Raw genomic sequence first — 22,280 nt, forward strand, 5'->3', positions numbered from 1 at the left:
TAGTTAAAAATCTGTTACATACATTTTTAATTAATATTAGTTCTTTTAAAAGTTTTAAAAAGTTGAAAATAAATCATAAATAATTAATTATCTCAAAGATACTAGTATTTTTATAGAATACAAGATACAACTCTAAAAAAAAATTATAGTCGAAATAAGTTATTATGAAAAAGTAATAAGGTACAATTTTTTTTTCAACAATATAAGTTTTGAAAAAAATTAGTATTTATTATAAAAAAATATCTAAAATAAACAATATGATTATTAAAACAAAATGACATAAATTATTATCTCCATAGAGATATAAGTATATAGAAATTAATTTAAAATATATAAAAATATTAATATTTAATATTATATTAATTAAATAAAAATATTAATAATTAAAATTTAAATCCATCATGTTATTAAAAATAATTATATATTACTTCATTAAATATTTTTTATTTTATCAAATGCATATATATCTCATATATATGTACTTCTTTAAAATTTTTGGGAAAATCAAGGGTACTACTTACATCTTTTCTCTCTGGATCCGTCCCTGGCTATGTTGTGGAACTCATTGGATTATATATATATAACACAATTGTTTTTTATACTAATACCTAAAAAATATAATAATTTGCTAGCATGTTTAAACTTTTATATATTTAAGGTCTTTCACTGGTAAAATTTAAACTTTAATAATTATTTAAATAGACGAGTAAACATATCACTGAATTAACCTAACTCGATTTTATTTTTATTTATTTGAATAATATGAATTGTGGTTGAAGGAGGAGGGTACCTTTTGGTTAGAGCATGTGATGCATTGCATTGTAATATGCAATGATGGCATTGTAATATACAATTTTGAAGTGTTTGTTTTTGTATTTTGATATTCAAACAAAGACGGCAATACCCATAAAATTAAATCTCACAATCACTAATAATAATAAGGTAGTGTGAAGAAGCAACTTTGAGATCTCATAGAAATTAAAAATGGGTTGATGATGGATTTTTATGCCAACATACATGCCCAGAATTTCAGATATATACATTATTACAATCTGTGTTCAAAGTTAGACATGTGTCCAAAAAAAAAAAAGTTAGAAAACATGTGTATCATCTAACAACAATAAGGGCAACATTATTTCGAGGTTTCTTTTCTTCAATGCCACGTTAATAGTACTTAGAAAATATTTGGTAACAAAAAAATATTAATAAAAAATTATCAATTTTTTGTTTTATTTAATACATTTTATAATAAATAAATATTAAATAAAATAATTTTAAATTAGTTATTTTTGTCTTTTTAATATTTCCATAGTATTTAATTAATTAATTACATGTATGGCCAAATAGGTCAAATTCTCCAATAATTATATATACCCCCAAATTCCTATACTCAGTACACCTTTTTAGATCAGATAGAGAGTACGGTAGATTTAGAAAACAGATTTAATTAATTAATTAACTAAGTTCTCATACTTTGTGCATGGCCATTTAGATTTTACCATGTAATCTATCCTCCATGTGATATACACTTTTCTTATTGAAAGCAGTAAAATTTGACTCATAATGCTGTACAACTTTAGGTTTTTGAAGGAATTAATAATCAAGATGCATGCTTCATAAGGTCATTCATTATTTTGAGGCATACTCTATGGCTAAGAATAGCATACTTTTTATTGATTATGATGATGAGATGAGCACTTACATGCTTCATGCCTTTGAGTTTTCTACATCTCTCTTTGTAAATATATATGTTTTTTAATTAACTTTATTTTCAAATAAATGTATATCCAAGCCCCAAGGAGTCAAGGACTAATAAAATAAGGTATCTATTTTGATATATAGTAAATATGTTTAAATAAAATATAAAAGTTTAATTTTCATATATTAATAGAATAAAATATTTTACACAATCGTATAATTACAACTGTTCTCTTAGATGACTATTTATACGGTCAATATAAAAAATAATTATTTTTGTTAATGTGATATTATGTGATTAAATACGCGTATAAAATAATTTTACATCAAAATTAAATTCAAAATATAATTACAAATATATTGTATATATATTCTCTCTATTATATCTTATGTATATATTATGATTCTTTAGGTAGGTATTATTTATTAAATAATACACAAAAATATAAAATTCATTTATCCAAAAATACATAATAATTGATTTTAGTAATTAATTTTAATATATAAATAATATTTTTGAATTTTATAAAATATAATGTAAGTAACTAGTACTATATAGTATATGAGAAAGTATGAGAAGTCAATGGAATATTTGTACAATGTATACAATGAAGGTTTATGGACTATTAGAGATATAGTTAATAGTGTTACCTTTTTTCATCAGGTGAAACTTTTGGGATGAGTGGTATCATGACATGGTATTAGAGATTTAGTTAGATGGTTATTCTAGATAGTATGAAGGATATTCACTACAACAAATCCTTAAGATAGCGACGGTTATTTTCCGGCGGTTTTGTAAATGTGCTGCGAAAAGACAAATTGCAGCACATATAGCGGCGGTTAAAGGTTGGGGCTGCAATCAGGACGACATTTAGCGGCGGTTTTAGCTATATTGCTGTAAGGTTAACATTTCGCGGCGGTTTTCTTCAAACCGCCGCTATATTGCCGGTCAGGTTTGTATTTCGTGGCTTCTTTTCGAAAACCGCCGCGATATGTCTGTCGGTGACTTCTTGTTAGGCATTTTGCGGCGGTTACTTTTAAACCGCCGCAAAATGCGTATTACCACATATTGCAATGTTTTCTTTAGTAATAATCATTTGGGTATAATCTAGTTAAGTAAATACTACTATCTTAAACTATATATGTTTAAATCATTGTTACTTAAACTTGTAACACTTTTTCTACATTCGTTTTACATAAATAAAAATTTCACAAGTTAAATAAGCTATATATGTTAACTCATGTGAACAAATTTACCAATAAGATTTTTTTGTTTACTTTATTGGCATTTAAATTTGCATTCAAATATGAATGTAAAAGAAGAAAATAAAATCATATTCTGGACTAATTAAAAATCAAACATTTTTTAAAAATAATAATTATATATATCTTCTATAAAATATTAAAAATAATAATTAAAAATATTTTCTACAAGTCATTAAAAATTCAAAACGTTATAATTTTACAAAAATTATAATTTTAAATTATCATTTTTTTATTTTAATGATTTGTTGGGCATTTATTAAAATAAAAAATTTTAATTTTTTTTAAATAATAATCTTAGCTTGTATTCTTAGATATAAGAATTCATAATAACTAAATTTAAAATAAAATAATGTTTTATCAAAATTAAATACTAAATAGAATAAAAATATTTTTATATGAAAACCAATCAATTATCTACATATTATTATGGTTAATAGATTCAATAATGCTAACTGATCAACAAAATATAATATTTTTGACAAATATTTTACTAATTTTAAATATTAAAGACTAAATTCTAAATCTTAATAAATATTTTTAGAAAATATTTTATTTTTAATAATTTATAAAAAATATTTATAATTATTGTTTTTTTTATTTATGATTGAATATACTCTTTATTGAATTTATTATGGATATTATTAGATGTACTCTTTATTGTACTCTTTATATATGCTTAGATCATATATAAATAGACGTAAATTAATTCGATCTACTATGGTCAAAAATTAATTCGAAGCAGACTCATTCGAATTACTAGGGACGACCTAGCGTGCATAATTCGAATTACCCTGGTTCGAACTACCATAAGACTACATGCAAGCATAATTCAAATTGGACAAATTCCAATTACAAGCATTACTACTAATTCGAATAGGACTAATTCAAAGTAGTGTCTAATTCAAATGAGACTGATTCGAATTACATAAGAATATGCTTTTGGGAGATCCTGGTAATGTTTTTCAATTTGGTAGAATTGTGTAATTTAGTCCTCCATTTAATTTAATTGTGAATTTTACCCAATATATAAGGTGCCTATAATAACAATGATCTGTGTGGCAATTAAATGTGTTCATATGATATATATAATTATTAGCGCTATATACATCGAAAAGACATTTGGCTTGGTGGTAACATGACATTGTTAAAACTTTTCTCTACAGTGATCCACACGTTGTGGGTCTAATGGTGGAAGCGCGGGTTTAACGATTGAGTCAGTTGGATCACCGGACGGTTCGGTCCGATTCTAATAACTATGAACGGAAATACTAAAATTTGGCGGCGGTTTAGAACCGCCGCAAAACAAATGTTGTTTTGGTTTATTTGTTATTTAGCGGCGGTTGCAAACCGCCGCAAAATTGATAGATGTTTAGCGGCGGTTATTCCAGCGGTTGACTAAAACCGCCGCTGTCCGTTTTGCCGCGCCCTATCTTCCGGCGTTTCATAAAACCGCCGCGAAATGTTTCGCGGCGGTTCAAAACCGCCGCTAAACGGCTCCAGGAACCGCCGCTAAATGGCGTTTTTGTTGTAGTGATTCATTTTGTAACTCATATGACACATTGTACACATTGTACAAATAAGTCATTATCTCCCTAACGAGACTCATAGTATGTGTATAAATAAGATAGTATATATGTATATATATATATATAGTAGCAGTTCACAAAGAGAAAAATGGCCACCAATCAATTTGCCATAAGAAAGAGTAGTTTCGTACATTGACACAAAACTAATTAAAGAAATCTAATGGCTTTTTGGGTTGTGAGTTTTGAGTTGTGACATTCCCAACACGCAACAACTTTATATAGTTAGGTATGCTAGAAAGATAAGCTAATGTATAATTAATTCATGGATCACATTAAATGAATTAAGTACATAATTATTATTTTTCTCTTTTCATCGCAGTTTCAGCCAAGGAAGTAAAACTCACTTCTATTTTCCAAATTTGTGTTACAAACTTTACGTCGTACATGTCACTTTGCATGCATTTGTCAAGGCTCTCTTATCGTTTTTTTTTTAGACTTGGAAATTAAAATAAAATAAAATAAAATAATTTTAATCAAAAGATTAAAATGGAATAATTATAAATTATCCTTATCAATATTTATTATTTTCAGTCCTTTTCCTAGCTATTGATTTGTCCATATTAAAGACTTTAGTATATTCAAATTAACCTACATATACGGCACATGACCAAATGAGATGTTAACATATATACATCATCGAATGATGACTTCATTTCTTTGATTTCGATCTTCAAAACATGTAAACTAAATTTAGCACTTAGCTTTGACTTATGTCAGAGGTCTATCTGTCACCACGAAGGAGAAGAAACCAAATTAAAAATGACCAATATTAAAGAGCAATTTTTCCATTTTTTTTTAAAGATTAGAGGATAAATTCCTTCCTATTGTATACTACTATAGGATGATAGATTTATTATGCATATTTTTTATATATGAAAAATAAGGATAATTCACGTAAAAAAATGAAATGTAAACTAATATTATATAGATGTCTTAAAACTAAATATTTTATGTTCGAATTTAGAGTATATTTTATGTAAATCGAAATTAATTTTAATTTAGTATCACTTCATTTAAATCAAATAAAATAAAGTCGATTAATACACATATAGTAAATCGAATGGAATAGATTCGATTTACTAACCGAAAGATGCAATTCATAATATTTAAAGGTGTCCAAGGTAAATCGAATGAACAAGTTTCGATTTAGTAGTTTTGATGTCTCTAACAAATCATTAAAATATATATTAAATTAGTTATTAAAATAAAATATTTATTAAAATAAATTATTAAATTAAATTAGTTATTAGAATAGAATATTTATTAAAATACAAATATATATTAAAAATAAATTAAATTATATATATTTTTTATGTAAATACATTATAAATAATTTTAGTAATTAATTTTAAAATAACATTTTTGTATTTACGTTAAGATTCTTTAGTAAGATTCACGTTATTTAACCTATCTATGAGTCAACCAGTAATTGATGTTAATTGATTGGTATTAGACACATAAATGTATGTATGAGTATTTGAGAGCTCTTTAATAAGTGAATTTGTTAATTTGGGAACAATTTAATTACTTGTTTCAACGAAACACTACATATATATTAGAACTTACTAATATCTTAGTAAATAATCATTTTTCACTATAAAAAATTTAAATGCTGATAAAATTAGTTACGAAAAAAATTAAACTAATGTTATATTTATGAAAGTTGAGTTTTATCTGATAAAAATATTTAATCGTTAAATTTGTATTGACTCCATTAAAAAAATAAGTTAAATTTTTAAATTATCTTTATTATTATCATTTTTAATATAGATTAATCTTAAAACCCTAACTATTTTTAACATATCATCTAAAAAAATCAAAATTCATCTCTTAATACAGAAATCCAAATCGATCATTAGTGATGAAGAAAGAGGAACAAAGAAGATTTAGATCTGAATCGATGCGATATCTTGCTTTGACTCTGCGCATGAATACAAGAGTCTCTAATTTCTTTTTCATCTTAATTGTATTATTGGGTTTGTTTTCTTTGATTCAATTTAATTTATTCCTTTTTATATTCTGAAGTTGTACTATTATTTGGAACTCAGGAGTTGAAACACAAACTTTGCATAGCGAGTGTTTTTTTTTTCTTTTTTATATTTGTCCATAAAAAATAAATATTTTTATCAGACGTAATTCACTTGTGATGGATATAATATTAGTTTAATTTTTCTAGGGTTAATTTTATCAATTTTTTATAGTAAAAAGTAATTATTTATTTTCAAAAAGATTGAATAATATAAGTCAAGTAAATTAAAGTTGGTCAAAGAGTTAGGTAGGGATGCACATGATTTAACTCGACCCGATTATCTGGCACGAATCCAAATAATTCAGAGCTAATTTGGTGTTATTTTATCGAATTTAGGGTTGGATAAGGGTCTAAAAAATAGACATAATCATTATTTAGAGTCGAATTCGGGTCAAGACAAACACAATTTCACTCGATCTATGTGCATCATAGAAGGACTAGAAAAATATATATGTTTTAAATTAATTCTAACATTATGTTATATTAATTATAAGTTTATTGTTTTATTTTTAATTATATTTGTTGAATTAAAAAATAGATAAAAAAAGTATAAAATTAAAATTTATGAATAAATTCAAATTTAAATATGTTTATCAACTTTTTTGTAAAAATTTTTTATAAATAAGTGTATCATAATTTTTGACATAAAATTTATTAAAATTTGAATTTTATTCTATAAAATAAAAGTAGTGTGATTTTATTAAATTTAAAATTGAATAAAAATTTTAAAAATAGATTCCATTATTATTTTGGATAGAATTCAAGGCAAATTCGTTTCACTTGTGCACCCTAAACGAAGGCATGAACGAAAACCAAATACTAAATTCAACATTTATAGTATAGGCCCAGTGTCGCAGTGTGTGTGGTTTTGTTGAGTTCTTTTTTTTTTTTTTTTTGTCACAAGGTTTTGTTGAGTTTAGTAATGGCATTAATGGATAACGCCATAACGGGCTTCTACAGTATTATCTTATATTAAAAAGAAAAACAAACAAATTTTATGAATCTCTTAAAATAAGTGTATTCGGATTCAAAATTTGACCATGTCAAATAGTGAATACTGAATAAAACTAATTTTAGTTAGTATAGTAATTAATTTATTTAAATAAGTAACATAAATTTGTTTTATATATAATAATTTATTAGTTAAATGATAAATTTTTAAATAAAATTTTAATTCATTATAAATTAATTTTTAATCTATCAAATTAAAAAATATAAAAAAAGTACATAAATAAACTTAGAAGTTAGAATAGAACACAAAAAATAACTAAAAAAATAAAAAAAGTATAAGTAGATAATGAAAATACTAAACAATATAAATAATATATATATTGGATGTTCATTTCACTAAATACATGGATAATTATTTTAATATTAAAATTTATATAATTAATTTGGAGATATAATATATTTTTATTTGATTAGTAGTTGTTCGTGTTATTTAAGATGGTTATTGTTTAATTAGCAATCTCAAAAAGATTATTCACTGCACAAAATAACCAAATTTTTTCCATAACCATCAAAGATTTAATTTGACATCACGTTTTAGATTATGCAATGTCAACTTGGATGTTAACAGAAAAACAGCGGTTAGTTAGCTTATGATTAGACTTGTTGCATGAATCTAACATTTGGTCATTACTGAAAAATTATTTATAAACAATATTCTGATGATAAATTTGGTATTTTATTTCACCCACTCGATATAATACGTATATAAAAAATTGATTACTAATTTAAAATACAAAATATATGTAATATATATGTAATTTAATAACTAATGTTAACTAACATTGTTTAACTCGATATATATGTTTTTTTTCATTTTCCCCCAATATTAATTGATTAATAGAAGCGTGATTTTAATTTGTTTGAATGAATGAAGAAAGGGAGGGTAACGCTTACGCTGCTGAAAACCCTTGGAAGCTGCAGAAGACGATTCCATAAAACCCCCAACGTTGCCGCCACTCACCGCCATCAAACAACAATGGAGGAACAACAACTCCACTCCGATCGATACTCCTTCAATCCAACCCTCAAATGGAATCCAGAGGTGCATAACTACTTCGCCAAAGCTTATGGCGCCGATCGCTTCTCTCGCATCTCCATCGCTCTAACGTAACTACTTCTCTCGCATCTTAGTAGCTCATTAGTTAGTCAGTTAGTTAGTTAGTTAGAAGCGGTTAAATTTAGTTATAGTGGTATTGCTAGCATATGCACGGTTAAGGTAGGAAGTGAAACAAATGAGGCCGAGTTTGTTGATTGCCGTGTTCGACTCGATAGCTTGTGAGCTTACTTGATAATATATATATGATCAAAATTGCTAATGTGTATATTAATCTGCTTTTCAGTAATTCAGCACATGTATTGAGAGGTTTAAGGTTGATTTTGAATTTTCAAATATGCTAATGCTACTTGTTGTTATGTTGTTTTGGAATTTTGAGTTGTAAAGTTAGGTTTCTTGGTTATGTATTGCAGCCGTCCTTCTAGGTACTCTTGTATTCGGGTTAACACGATGAGGTCCACTACTGATGCTGTTATTGAGAAGCTACGGGCGATTTTGAAGGAGTCTTCCTCAGGTTCTGGGGATGTCTCTGAGAATGGTGTTAATGGGAACCTGGCATTGGTGGAAAGCGAAGATGGAGATAGTAATCCTTTAAGAGGGGATTGTCTTGGTGCTGGTGCTGTTTCTAAGTGCCAGATTCCTGGGATGGAATATGTGGTGTTTGTTTGGGGTTCTGGGCCTCGTCACATCAATTATGGTTATGCACCTGATTTGCCTCCTCCCAAGGAGGTCATCGTTAGTAGGAAGTGTGCCGAGGCTGTTCTTCGGGGTGCTCAGGTTGTTTTCTTTTCCACAGTGATAGTAGGAAGCTCCTGTATAAGAAAAGATGTGCTTGTTTGAGAATTCTGCTATTTGCAGTAATAGAGTATACAGATATGTCATGCCAAAATGTCTTTTCTCTGATTTTTTTTTCTTGTACCCTTCTATACAGTAGGCATAAGTTGTCTACTTTCTCTCCCCAAAACCAAAATGTTCAAAGCTTCTTGCCTTGATGTGTACTTTTATATTTGAAAGTATTATTATAAGTTTTCAGTTTCCCTAGTATGCAAAAGGTTTGGTTTGGTTTGGTTGTAGGGCTTTCTATCTTATGGTAAATACTTATTGATGGTATTTCACTGGTTCCTGATGCTAGTTTTCGTTTAGGCATATGTTCCTGGTGTAATGGCTTGCAGTGCTCATGTTGAGAAAGGAGATACTGTTGCTGTCTCAGTTGCTGTGGAGCAGAAGGGTGTGGATGGGGGATGGGGTATTGGTATGACACGTGGTACTGTTCTCCAAGGATCACAAGCAGGTGGGAAGTGTATTTTTTCCCCTGGATTCTGGAGATGATAATTTGTAGAATCCTCTTCTAAACTTGGTCTTCCAAATAAGCTTAAATAGTAAAATATTTGGAGGTCATTTGAACAAATTATGTTTATGTTTTATTAAGGTAGTTGCTTCCGTTGAATTTAACTGTCAAGAATATGGTTGGCAGAATTTCTTATTTGTTTGTTTTATAGATCCATATTATTTTGAACGGAATGGGCTTTATATTGGCCAAGGAACAGCAATGATGTCAAGGGCTGGACTGTTTCGGGTTCCTGAAGGAGTTGGTGTGGAGATGAAGAACAGAGTATATGAACTTCATTCTTTTCATAGTAAATTTCACCCTCTCTTTTATATCTGGGATATATTTTATTTATCGGGAAAAATTATTTCAGTTAGCAGTTCTTCTATCGCTTAGTAAGATTATGTGGCTGCTATATTACTGTTTCCTTTTGGTTTCCCAGATGTTCTTGAAGGAGAAATATTTCTTCAAAACCTGCCAAGTATTGTTGCTGCACATGCTCTAGGTACACAAATTGTGGTCTCAGTTGTGATTTACAATTACTATGGCCTATTTGTTTTCCTTGGTTGTAAATGCATTTTCATTATGATTTCCAGCAAGTACTACAGATTAAAACCCAGCTAGGTCTTGCTATGATCCCAATCATCCCATTTGATACTGCCAAATTGAACCATTATAGCATGTGATTCATAGTAACATAGCTCTTTTACTCTGTGCCGTTGATTTTTCCCTCGCTTTCTTCTTTGTTGTTTTGAATTTTCTTATGTTGAGGAGGATTCATAATCACTTAGACCTTTACCTCTTTGTAATTTAATGTATAACATTATAGATTGATTTTGTAATATTCAGATCCACAAAAGGGTGAGAGGATACTAGACATGTGTGCTGCACCTGGAGGGAAAACAACCGCAATTGCAATACTTATGAAGGATGAAGGAGAGATCATCGCAACTGATAGATCTCATAACAAGGTGGAAATTCTGAAAGGATACAGATAATCTTGTAAATTCCTATCTAGTAGTTTGTGTTTGATGACTGTTATATCATTCCATGTGTGTATGTGTGTGTGTGTGTGTGTGTGTGTGTGTGTGTGTGTGTGTGTGTGTGTTCCTGCTAATATTACCATGTAAGTCAACCTTTACATATACACCTACATCTATTTAGGTTGCAAAAGAACTTCTAAAATTAACAGTGAACCCTGTAAATTTATCTGATGAATGATGATGGCTGTCTAGGTGCTGGATATTCAGAAAAGGGCAAATGAAATGGGCTTGAGTTGTATAAAGACATTTAAATTGGATGCTCTTAAATCTGTTAGTCGAGGAAACCATACTAACGCTTCTATTGGTCCAAGCTCTTGTGATGCCAATAATGGTATGGCAAATAAAGTGTCTGATTCATCAAATGTGCAAGGAGAAGGAATCTTGTCTATTATTGAAGATAGGTTAAAAACCGAGGTCATGGAGAAAAATGGTGGGTAAGTTCTATTCCTTAATTTTTCTTCTTTGCTATTATCTTCTGTTTCTTTCCTGTTTTGTATTTGTTATACCTAAATGTTATTTCTGCATCATCTATTTACAAATCTATTGTTAAATAATCTGACAATAGGTAATGGTGAAAAGGCTAACGGAAAAGTTTATTTGAGCAAAGCTGACATCCGGAAGAGTATGCGAAGAGCACGAAACGGACCTGGAAGAAATCAGAGCTTAGGTGGCAGGGTTGATGGTTCAAAAGGTTTCTCTCCTAATAGTTTTGATAGAGTTCTTCTGGATGCTCCCTGTTCTGCCCTTGGTTTAAGGCCTCGGTTATTTGCTGGAGAGGTAGAAATGGCTCCATTCAGTCATTCACATAATCTTTCATGTACTTTGATTTATGTTTGTAATGAACTATTATCTTAGACCATTTTTCATGCTGCAATACGATAGAAAATGGGACCTGATTATATGGAAGGAGAGTTAGTTCCTCTACTATTCATTGCATGATGAGTATTTTCATGGATAGTTATCTACTATGAAAACCCGCCTCAGCACTTGTATATCTAAACAAATGCCTAATATTATCTATGGGAGTCTGTAGAAGTTGTGGTTATTTCAATCTAGTTCGTGCAAGATCCTCTGTACTAAAATTTATCATACTTGCCCAGAAAATTAATGCATGAATTTGACCAATTAGCATGGATTATAAATGTATTATTCCGTTGCCATCTGAGTGTCACTGTTAGTTTGGTTTGTTATTGCTGTTTTTTACCAGGAAAAGAGAATTCACTATGTGATGCCTTGTCTGGCAGGAAACAGTTGAATCTTTAAGAAACCATGGAAAATACCAGAGAAGGATGTTTGACCAGGCTGTTCAATTGGCTCGACCAGGTGGAGTAATTGTATATTCAACGTAAGAGTGCACATTTTGCTGATCACATTGCTCTCTATGCATGTTTAACCTTATTGTTAGAGTTTATCTTAAAATCTGCTAGTCATTTTTATTGGATTCCTTGCCTTCCATTTCCCGTCGTGCTTAGATGAAACGGTTATTGATTACATTGTTCTTTCCATATGATAGTTGTACAATTAATCCCGGTGAGAATGAAGCTTTAGTTCGGTATGCTTTGGATAAATACAAATACCTGTCATTGGCACCACAGGTTTGATGTCCTTTCCTTAGTTTCCTATTTTGTCCTTTTGATTGATTACTAGATTTATATCCCTCTAGTATAAAACTAGTTTTCATAATTTGGTTGAGTAATTAAGATTCGGTATTTTATTTATTTCAGCACCCAAGACTAGGAGGACCTGGACTAGTTGGTAGTTGTGAATTTCCCGACGGATACCTGGAGTAAGTACTCACCCAATTGAAAACCATAGAAGTATACGTATTTATTTCAAAATTCAACAAAACTATAAAATAGCAGATTGTTTAATTAAGAAGTTCATATGAACTTTATTTTTCACAGGGAGTGGTTACGACCTGGAGAGGAAAACCTAGTTCAGAGGTTTGATCCATCATCCCCACTTGATACAATTGGATTTTTCATAGCCAAATTTGTTGTTGGGTCTAAAGATGGTTAGCCAGAATCTATGTTTAGTTCACTTTTGCGCTTTGCGGTTTGACTTCGAGGATTCGAGCAAAGCTTTCAAAGACTGGCTTGTGACTCGTGAGTTGTGACGACAATCTGGAGAACGAAGTGATATTATGAATTCCCTTGCACTTTAGTCAAATGGAACAAAGGTTATACCTTATAGAAGAAAATTAAAGGGGGAAAAATTGCCGGGGTTAAGATTTTGAAAAAAAAAAAAAAAAAAAGAAACTGTACCAAATATTATGATTCTGCTGTGTACTTTTTGTTACCCCCTCAACATTCACACTGCTCTTTGTCATTCACCGGGTCTATTTATGTGCAGTTTCACACTGCTTCTCATTCCTTTTATGAACTTATTAATCAAAGGTGGAAACTCAGGTACGACTTCACGTGAAGTTGATACTTGAGAGCCGTTAGATGATTTGACTGATTTGACTAAATTTTCATCTAACGACTTTTAGATATCAACTTCACCTGAGTTTTCACCTTAATCAAAATGAATTGTGTTAGAGCCAGGATAACCAAGATTTTGAAACCTGATCTGGACAGTGACAATGTATGTGACATTGAGAGAAGCTGCTGAGTACTTATATTTGTCTTGTCTAGTAGTTGTTGAGTTTTAGTAATGATAATTTAATATATAGTTTAATTAGGGTTTTAGTAATTATTATTATTATTATTATTATTATTATTATTATTATTAGTTTAAGGATAAAAGTGGAAGTACCAAAGTCATATCATGCGATGTAACTGAGATATTAAAACTAAAGGTGAAGGTGAAGGTAAATTTCCGATTTCAGACTAAATTCACAAAGAAACTTTAAGAAACTATTACAGAGGATAGTTAGTATGGTATCATTTCTAATATATACACATAACAGAAGTAAATGGAGAAAATTACTGGAGCTGTAGATGAAAAATGCATATCTATAAAAATCAGGCTATAAGTATTCTTGAAATTAATTATAGGACATGGACAAAGTCACAAATTTTGTTATGCTCCTTAAGTTTCTTGCACTTCTGCCTTACAGAAACAGTAAGTTACTCCTGGTAAGCTATATAGTTTACCTTTAGCTATGCTTCTAAAATTTATGCATTATAAGCTAAAATTATTTCACAAGTCAGCTACTTATGCAAATTCTTATTCCTGCTTTCCTTAATTCTAGACCTAGCTATATAATACCAAACTCTATTATATGCATCTAGATATCATAATTCTCCCACAGGCAACAGTTGTAACTCATCACTTCATTGGAGACAAACCCTTCAGACATTATTGAAGAGTAACTATATTCTCCATTACCATAACCTAAACCAAAATCTATCATTCCAAATATGTCATCATCATTATTATTATCTGAAATCCAATTCATCATTATCACATCATCCAGAGGATCATTACTAGCCTTTGGCTCCACCGTCACCATGTCCATCATGTTCAGCCACTCGAAATCATCGATCGGATGGCACTCTTGTTTCTTCCGCTGCTGTTTTTCTTGCTCCACGTCGATCATGTCATTAGGATTAACCTTGTTGCCTTCTACTATCATAGGTTCTGCAACACATACCACCTTATCACCATTGTCATCCTTGCCTTCTTGTTCTTCTAAAAGTTCTCTTAGGAGATCCCCATCAATTTCAACCTCTAAATCCATTTCTACTAAGTCCGTATCATTGCTCTCATATGATGAAGCCATAAGAGAACTACTATGTAGTTAATAGGGAAATAAGTGAAACAAAATCTTAAAAAAAAAAAAGCTTAGAGAAGTTGATTATTGAAGACAAATACCCATGAAAATAAATGTTATTATCTCGAATATATATAGGTAGATATAAGGTGAAAGGGCCACGTCATGAAAAATACATGCACCTAATAATGCGGAACCAAATGGTAACACCAGAGGGCAATGTTAGATTTGAGAGAGAGAAGGTTCTATGCTTTCTAATGAAATGTGCTTGTCAAATAGGTTACGGCATTAGGGTATCACAAGAAGTGACACAAGGGCACATGTTTTTGAAAGTTTGGTGACTCACGGTTTTATATATATTAATGGAGAAGGCAAAGCTAAAGATAAAGAAAACGATGAAATTAGTATTTGGTCAATTTCTAGGGGGGTAGGGTGTCTAGGGGGACTCACATGGTGACTCGGTGAGTTTAATTGCGGTTCAAGAGTTTGAGAAAAAAAAAAAATTTAATGAGAAATTAGATATCAATTGAAAAGCTGATAAATTTGATGTACAAATAATGAATTTTTCAATGTAAAAATGTTCTACTATTTTGTACATTCAGTTAGTTTTTGTAAATAAATGGACATAAATAATTCTACTTTTATATGAAGATTATCTTATATAAATTTTAAAACAATGTTATGTGACTAACAAAATTTATCTTTTTTATTCAGTATTTGGCTAATAAAATTTTAAATTTTAAATTTTAATAATATAAAAATAAGATGATAATATCCAAAATGGTGGGTATTTAATTATTTATTGATTGCCCAATTTACTAGAAGATCTTCTTGCCAGGTGTTTTTCTTTGGACATGTTTTGGTGCTTGAAACGTATGTGTGGTGGTCATTTTCAATTTCAATTTCAATTTCCAAGCATTGTCAGTTTGTCACTCGTGACTTGTGCATCAGTGGTGCATATCTATGTTTTTTATTCTTTCTGGTATCTTCTACTTGTGTTTGATTTTACACAAATGCTTCCTTAAATATATAAAGTAGAGAAAGCGATTTTCCTTTCTTGATTTATTGATTTATATAGTTAAACATTGATATATGATTAACAAAATGAGGTTAATACATTCACTAGTAATCTTAAACCATTTTATTATCATTCAATTAATTGTATGTAGTAGTATATGAAACTTTTAATAATGTAATAGGTGTCATCATTAATCTCTTATATTTATATTTGTAATGTGAAAAATGTAATAAAATATGAAATTTCTTATACTCAAATTGAAACAAATGTACAGTAGCGAAAACTAAACCTTGTTAACATAGACTTGTGATGGAAATTCTGCTTAATTACTTCTGATTTTAATGGTTAGGAAAAATATAGGTTAATATGTGTAGGGATATATATAACGAAGAAAAAGGATAGGAAAATTATATGAAAAATTAATTTATTGGATTTAAATTTAAACTTTTAAGTTTTAACCATTTAGATAAAGACGTTAAAAACGTCTTTTTTTTAAAGATATTTTTTAATAATTAAAATTTAATACATATAATAAATTAAACTGTGTTATTTTTATTAAAATTAGACCAGACAAATCAGTTTAGTCAAAAAATTAATAAATTAAATTTTGAAACAGTTTAAATTAATATTTTTTAATAAAAAATAATTATAATATTTTTATTATAAAAAATAACTAAAAATATCCTTATTATATATATATAATTTTAAAAACTCTAAATCCTAATTTTATGACAGTAAAAAAGAAAAAGACTATAAATTAGAATTTTAAAATATATAATAGAAATATTTTAGTTATTTTTTAATAAGGATATTATAATAATTTTTTATAAAAAATAATATTAATTTAGATCAGTTCAAAATTTGATTCACCATTTTTTAGTTAAATTAATTTGTCTAATTTAATTTTGACAAAAATAATATAATTTAATTAATTATATATATTAAATTTTAATTATTAAAAAATATCTTAAAAAATATATTTTAAACGTCATCTGAGTGGCTCCTCTATATAATATTATTATGATATTGCTTCATAAATGACAACCCTTTTTTTTAAGAAAATAAATGTATAACATTACTTTCATTCATGTTCAATATATTGATCTAGCATGCATTTTGGCTAGATTCATGTTGTTGGTCTATATGCATTGCATCAAAACATTATCCAAGACCGAAAAAAAAAATATTTCAAGAAATAAAAAATAAATATCATGACAGAAAGAAAGGGTATGTAGAGTGCCATATCTCATACATAGACACATTGATAATGCGCAATATTTATTATTTTTTTATTTGTTTATTTTTTTACTCCAATTTTGCTTCTTGGTAGAAAGAGAAACTTGTTAGCAAATAAAGAATGATATAGAGTCCACATATGATGTAATTTTTCCATGAATGGACATATATGAATATCATAAATCTCTTGTGATTTAAATGTCTTTTTCTTCTTTCCTTTACGTAATTACGTCCATGATATATACATGTATATGTGGACAACTATATTGAAAAAGGACCCTTTAATTTTAATCCATTTTTTTGGAGTGTAATCCACTGCTTGCTCTCTGTTTGTGGTGTGCATATATATGTTAATATGTATGCCACACGGAAATTAAAGTGGAAAAAAAAATCTTAATTCATGCAATTAAATTTAACAACCTACCTACCACCTGTATCAACACAACCTATTATTAATTTATAAAAAAAATTAGAGGATCAACAAAATTTTAGTTTATATTATTAGTTAATATTTTTAGTCAACAATTTAATAATTTTAGTCCATAAATCAATATTATATTTTTATCTAATATTTTAAATATTATTAATTAATTATTAATTAAAAATAATAAATTAGGTTAATTCTGTAGCATTCTTTTTCATTTATTATACGAGCACAACTAATATAATAGATAGGACTTTACTAAATAGACAATAGTTTTTATGAATAATGTGAACAATAAATTCTAAAATCTACTCAATAAAATAAAAATACATTAAACTTTTAAATTATCCATCTAAATCTTAATATTAGAATAACCATTTACACATTTACTAAATTAAACATCTAATATATCTATTATTCACGTTATTTAATATTTTCATTCTCTACCTATATTTTTCCTAATACATATCTAACCTTTATTTATTGGGGAGGGGGGAGATAAGGAATAAACCCTACTTTAATTATTTGTAGTGTGAGAATTACTTATTAATCAATGAAATCGTATCATAAAAGTTGTTGGATACAATTCGTTAAGGTTGACTATGATGCTGAATAGTAATAATGTTACATCAAACTAAAGAATATACTTATACACATGAGAAGAGTTTTATATTATTATTTAGTAAATTTAATTTTTATATTAATAAAAATAATTAATTTTTAAATTTATTACTTAAAAATTTATCGAAATATATAAATCTAATTAGATAATTATATAATATTTTTTATATTATTATTATTATATTAAACTTAAACTAATTTCTAATAATACAAAATAAACATATCTAATATATGTTTATCCTATATGTTTTATCCTAACATCGTTAATACATAGAGAGAGTATAGAGAATTAATTTTAAGTTAGTCAATATTAAATAATTTTAGTATTTAGAATTATAGTTCAAAATTAAAAGTGAAAGTTTTTAATGATCTAAGAAAAGAAAAGATTGAATCTACAACATCTTTTTAAAATTTGAAATTTGATCACCAATAGAGATATGAAATAGTGATTCTATAGTATCTATTATATATAGTGATTATGCAGGGGACAAAATAATTTTATCTCTTAATGAACAGAATAAAATAGAGCAAAGAGAAAAAGTTTATCCCATCATGTATCTTAGTTTGGTGTTCTTGTATAATAAAACTTTGGGAGTTACTAAGATAAAAACGTTTAAAATATCTTTTTTTTAAAATATTTTTTAATAATTACAGTTATATATGTTCTTATTTTTTTCAGGTTTTTTTTTATGGCTCAAAAATATTATAAATTTCAAACTGTTTCATTTATATTTTACTTTGAATAAAAATAAAATAATATTTTAAGTACGTTTATTATATAATAATGATGATAGTGTTATACTAAATTTGAATAATTTATGATTATTAAATATTATTTTTGATTTACCATGTCAAATTAAAATATAAATCCCGTGCATCGCACGGATTCAATACTAGTATAATCGATTAAATCGTGTTATTTTTGTCAAAATTAGGCTAGACAAATTGATTTGAACGAAAAAATGGTAAATCAAATTTTGAATTGGTCTAAATTAATAATATTTTTTATAAAAAATGATTACAATATCCTTATTATAGAAAATAATTAAAATATTCATATATATATATATATATATATATATATATATATATATATATATATATATATATATTCTAAAAATTCTAAATCCAAACCCTGTAACAACAGAAAAATAAAAGACTAGAATTTAAAATTCTCAAAAAATATATATATATATATATATATATATATATATATATATATAATAGAAGTATTTTAGTCATTTTTTATAATAGGGTATTGTAGTTATTTTCAATAAAAAATAATATTAATTTAGATCAGTCGATTCACTATTTTTCGGTCAAATCAATTTGTCTAGCCTAATTTTGACAAAAATAACACGATTTAATCGATTATATATATATATATGTATATTAAATATTAATTACTAAAAAATGTCTTAAAAAAAACATTTTAGACGTCTTTATCTAAGTGACTCTCTAAAACTTTCTACATCTAGTTTTCACTACAACAATAATAGAATTTTCACTATATTTTTCAAAAACTACAAATATCAATTTTTTAGGATTCGATCTAATCCTATCAACTAACTCACAAGCTTCAAACTAAGCTTGTTTTGACTAGGTTTTCGAGTCTAGACTTTTAACATTAAGTACTCACCCAACTTAATAAAAAAAATCTTTTAAGATCATGATACAAATCAGAAAATATATTAAAAGGTATTGACATACTTAATGACAACTTAATCAAAAAATATATTTAAAAATTAATTTATATTTTAATATCAATAAAATATTAAAATATCATTACGATTTATCTAAAAAATAATTTATATTTTATATGTATGCGTGTCCCCGTGTCATGTAAGATTTTAAAATTTGTGTGTTGGCGTGTTCCGTGTCGTGTCGTGTCGTATCCCGTTGTCAATGTTCGTGGATCATAGATTAATAGTCTATATATCAGTCTTAATTTTTTTTTTTTTGTCTAATTTCAATAGCATAGGCAAGATATTTTTCTCATTGGATTGCTCAACCAAAAATTAATTTGGGCCTACACTATGAACACATATATCAAACAATTCTTTTGGACTTTCAAACCCAATTAAATGATGTTTGTCATCATACAAAATAAAATTAAAAAAAGAAATTTATTATTTTCTAAATTTGATAAAAGTTTATAATTTAGAATTTAAAATTAATATAAATAAAATAATTTAAAAAATTGGCTAATTTTGATAAAAAAAAATATATAGATAGTTTTTTGTTGAGGGAATAATGTTATCTCAAAATTGATAATGCACTCTAATTTAATAAAATTTTGTTATAGAGCAAATAAAATAGCCTTTCCCTTGTCCGATTACACATCAAATGAGCAAATACTACTTTATATAACATCATCTGCTTCATTAATTTACCATCTAACTTAGAAAACTGAGTGTAGAACAATCTATATGTTCATGAAGCTCCTAACAAAGCAATCCACTATCACTAATAAGTAATAACCAAGAATACTTCTATCAAATGCATTCATACTTTTGGTGTTTATATATGGCCATGATAAATATTGGCAATCACGAGTTTGAAGCTTTTAGAATCATATGAAATCTTGAGCAAGCGTTGTGGATACCCTAACTCCTTCACCGATTGGTCTAGCAACTCCACAATCCTTGGATGGTGGATCAATTTGATGGGCACCAAAATCTTCTCAAATGCTCCATCTTTTCCCACTAACACTGGCACACAATCCCTGCAAAGTTTTCCTCCCATTATTTTCATTTAATTTATATGCAATTCATTTTCACAAACCTAAAGATTTGTGCATTACATATATATATATATACAAGTGATAATTTGTTAAGTGTTTTTTCATGTTAGTCGAATGGTATATATGTAAAGCAAGAAACAAAAACAAGTCGTTTTAAATTTAAAGCATATGCAGATAATATATATATGCTGTTATGGAATTAGATGCATGAGGGCACGCCACTACAAAGACAGCATAAACGCAATTAAATTCATTTCGTACTCATGAAGATGGAATGGAAATCCATATCAAGCAAACTCTTGACTTTATTAGGAATGCCAGATCATATAATGGAAAATGACATATTGATATATTGATCATTACATTGTGGTCTCTATATACTCTCATGTTCATGGTCCTTCTACTTTATCATCACAAAAGAATTCGTTCAAGTTAATTGTGAGAAACTTATCGTGTTTTGTAATACATGGTTGGAACAGAGTACATAGTTGGAGAAATTGTTATTGGGTTATAGCATGCGTCGCACATCGAGGAGGTGAAATGAGGGAGTATGGAAGGTGGAGTTATAAAAGAGAGGTGTGTGGAATTGAGAAACATACTTACCTGGACGGGGTCGATGGGTGATCATGAAGGCCCATGGCCTAGGCAGGTGACTTCCATTGCACTTGGGAAGGGTGTCAGCCTAAGGTCTACCCAAGTGGTGGAGCCTACGTCATAATTTGTGGTAGTAGGGGCCTGCGTTCGCGCGGCCCCTATCCAGTTCTAGTTCAAAAATAATTCTTAGCCCATCTTTGATGGGCCTTACAAAGGATGTGTAACACTGCTAGTACGCCATAATCCCGATTGAGGTTTAAGGTTTTAATGATAATTATATTATTTATCATGGATCTGAACAGGGTCAAAAATTGCATAAATGAATAAAGGAGTTAAAAATGATCCAATTGTAATATTTGGATAATGGTGACATATCAGTCCTAAACTCACTGGTTTTATAAGGTGTGGTTTTAAAGTTTATATACATCAATTGTTACAGGTGTCGCGGTTTCTACTTGTATATTGAATTGTGGATAAACCACTAGAGGCTAAAAGGATTTAAAAATGAAAAAACATAAAACATGGAAGGGAGTTGCGGTTTATTCACATCCATTATTTCATTCATGTAACTTTGGAAACTGAACTATAAAAATAGATGATGATTATTTCAAACAACATAAGTACATAACACTAGAGTAATAGTAATAATAATAAGCTTATTTTCTTTCTCTCATGATAATAATCAACCTCCTTTTTTAGTACAATCTTATACAGATGGCCATATGAATATTTAGTTGACTTTATATATTTTTGTTGGATTTATATTTTGAAAATATAGGAAACAAATATAATTTAATTACGAAAATAAAATAAAGTCAACCAATAAACTCTAATTTGATAAAAAGAGATATAAAATAAAATAGGATGTATCATGGTCTTATAACAACTTTTCTTTATCCATTAAATTTTTTG

General features: G+C 28.0%; 1 protein-coding gene and 1 non-coding gene across 2 annotated transcripts; both read left to right on the forward strand.

The window, feature by feature from the left end:
* The first annotated feature begins 8,436 nt into the window (after positions 1 to 8,436).
* On the forward strand, positions 8,437 to 13,619 carry LOC130940456 (rRNA (cytosine-C(5))-methyltransferase NOP2C). The gene is made up of 12 exons (XM_057868586.1): positions 8,437 to 8,697; positions 9,058 to 9,421; positions 9,788 to 9,935; positions 10,144 to 10,281; positions 10,414 to 10,476; positions 10,821 to 10,942; positions 11,207 to 11,444; positions 11,580 to 11,791; positions 12,259 to 12,359; positions 12,528 to 12,609; positions 12,739 to 12,800; positions 12,919 to 13,619. The coding sequence occupies exons 1-12, from the start codon at positions 8,459 to 8,461 to the stop codon at positions 13,031 to 13,033; spliced, it is 1,884 nt and encodes a 627-aa protein (XP_057724569.1). The 5' UTR covers positions 8,437 to 8,458; the 3' UTR covers positions 13,034 to 13,619.
* Positions 13,620 to 21,369: 7,750 nt separating this feature from the next.
* On the forward strand, positions 21,370 to 21,530 carry LOC130942805 (U1 spliceosomal RNA). The gene has a single exon (XR_009071355.1). It is a non-coding gene; the product is annotated as a U1 spliceosomal RNA (small nuclear RNA).
* The last annotated feature ends 750 nt before the right edge of the window (positions 21,531 to 22,280 follow it).

Source organism: Arachis stenosperma, chromosome 7, assembly GCF_014773155.1.
Source record: "Arachis stenosperma cultivar V10309 chromosome 7, arast.V10309.gnm1.PFL2, whole genome shotgun sequence".
NCBI classification, from domain to species: domain Eukaryota; kingdom Viridiplantae; phylum Streptophyta; class Magnoliopsida; order Fabales; family Fabaceae; genus Arachis; species Arachis stenosperma.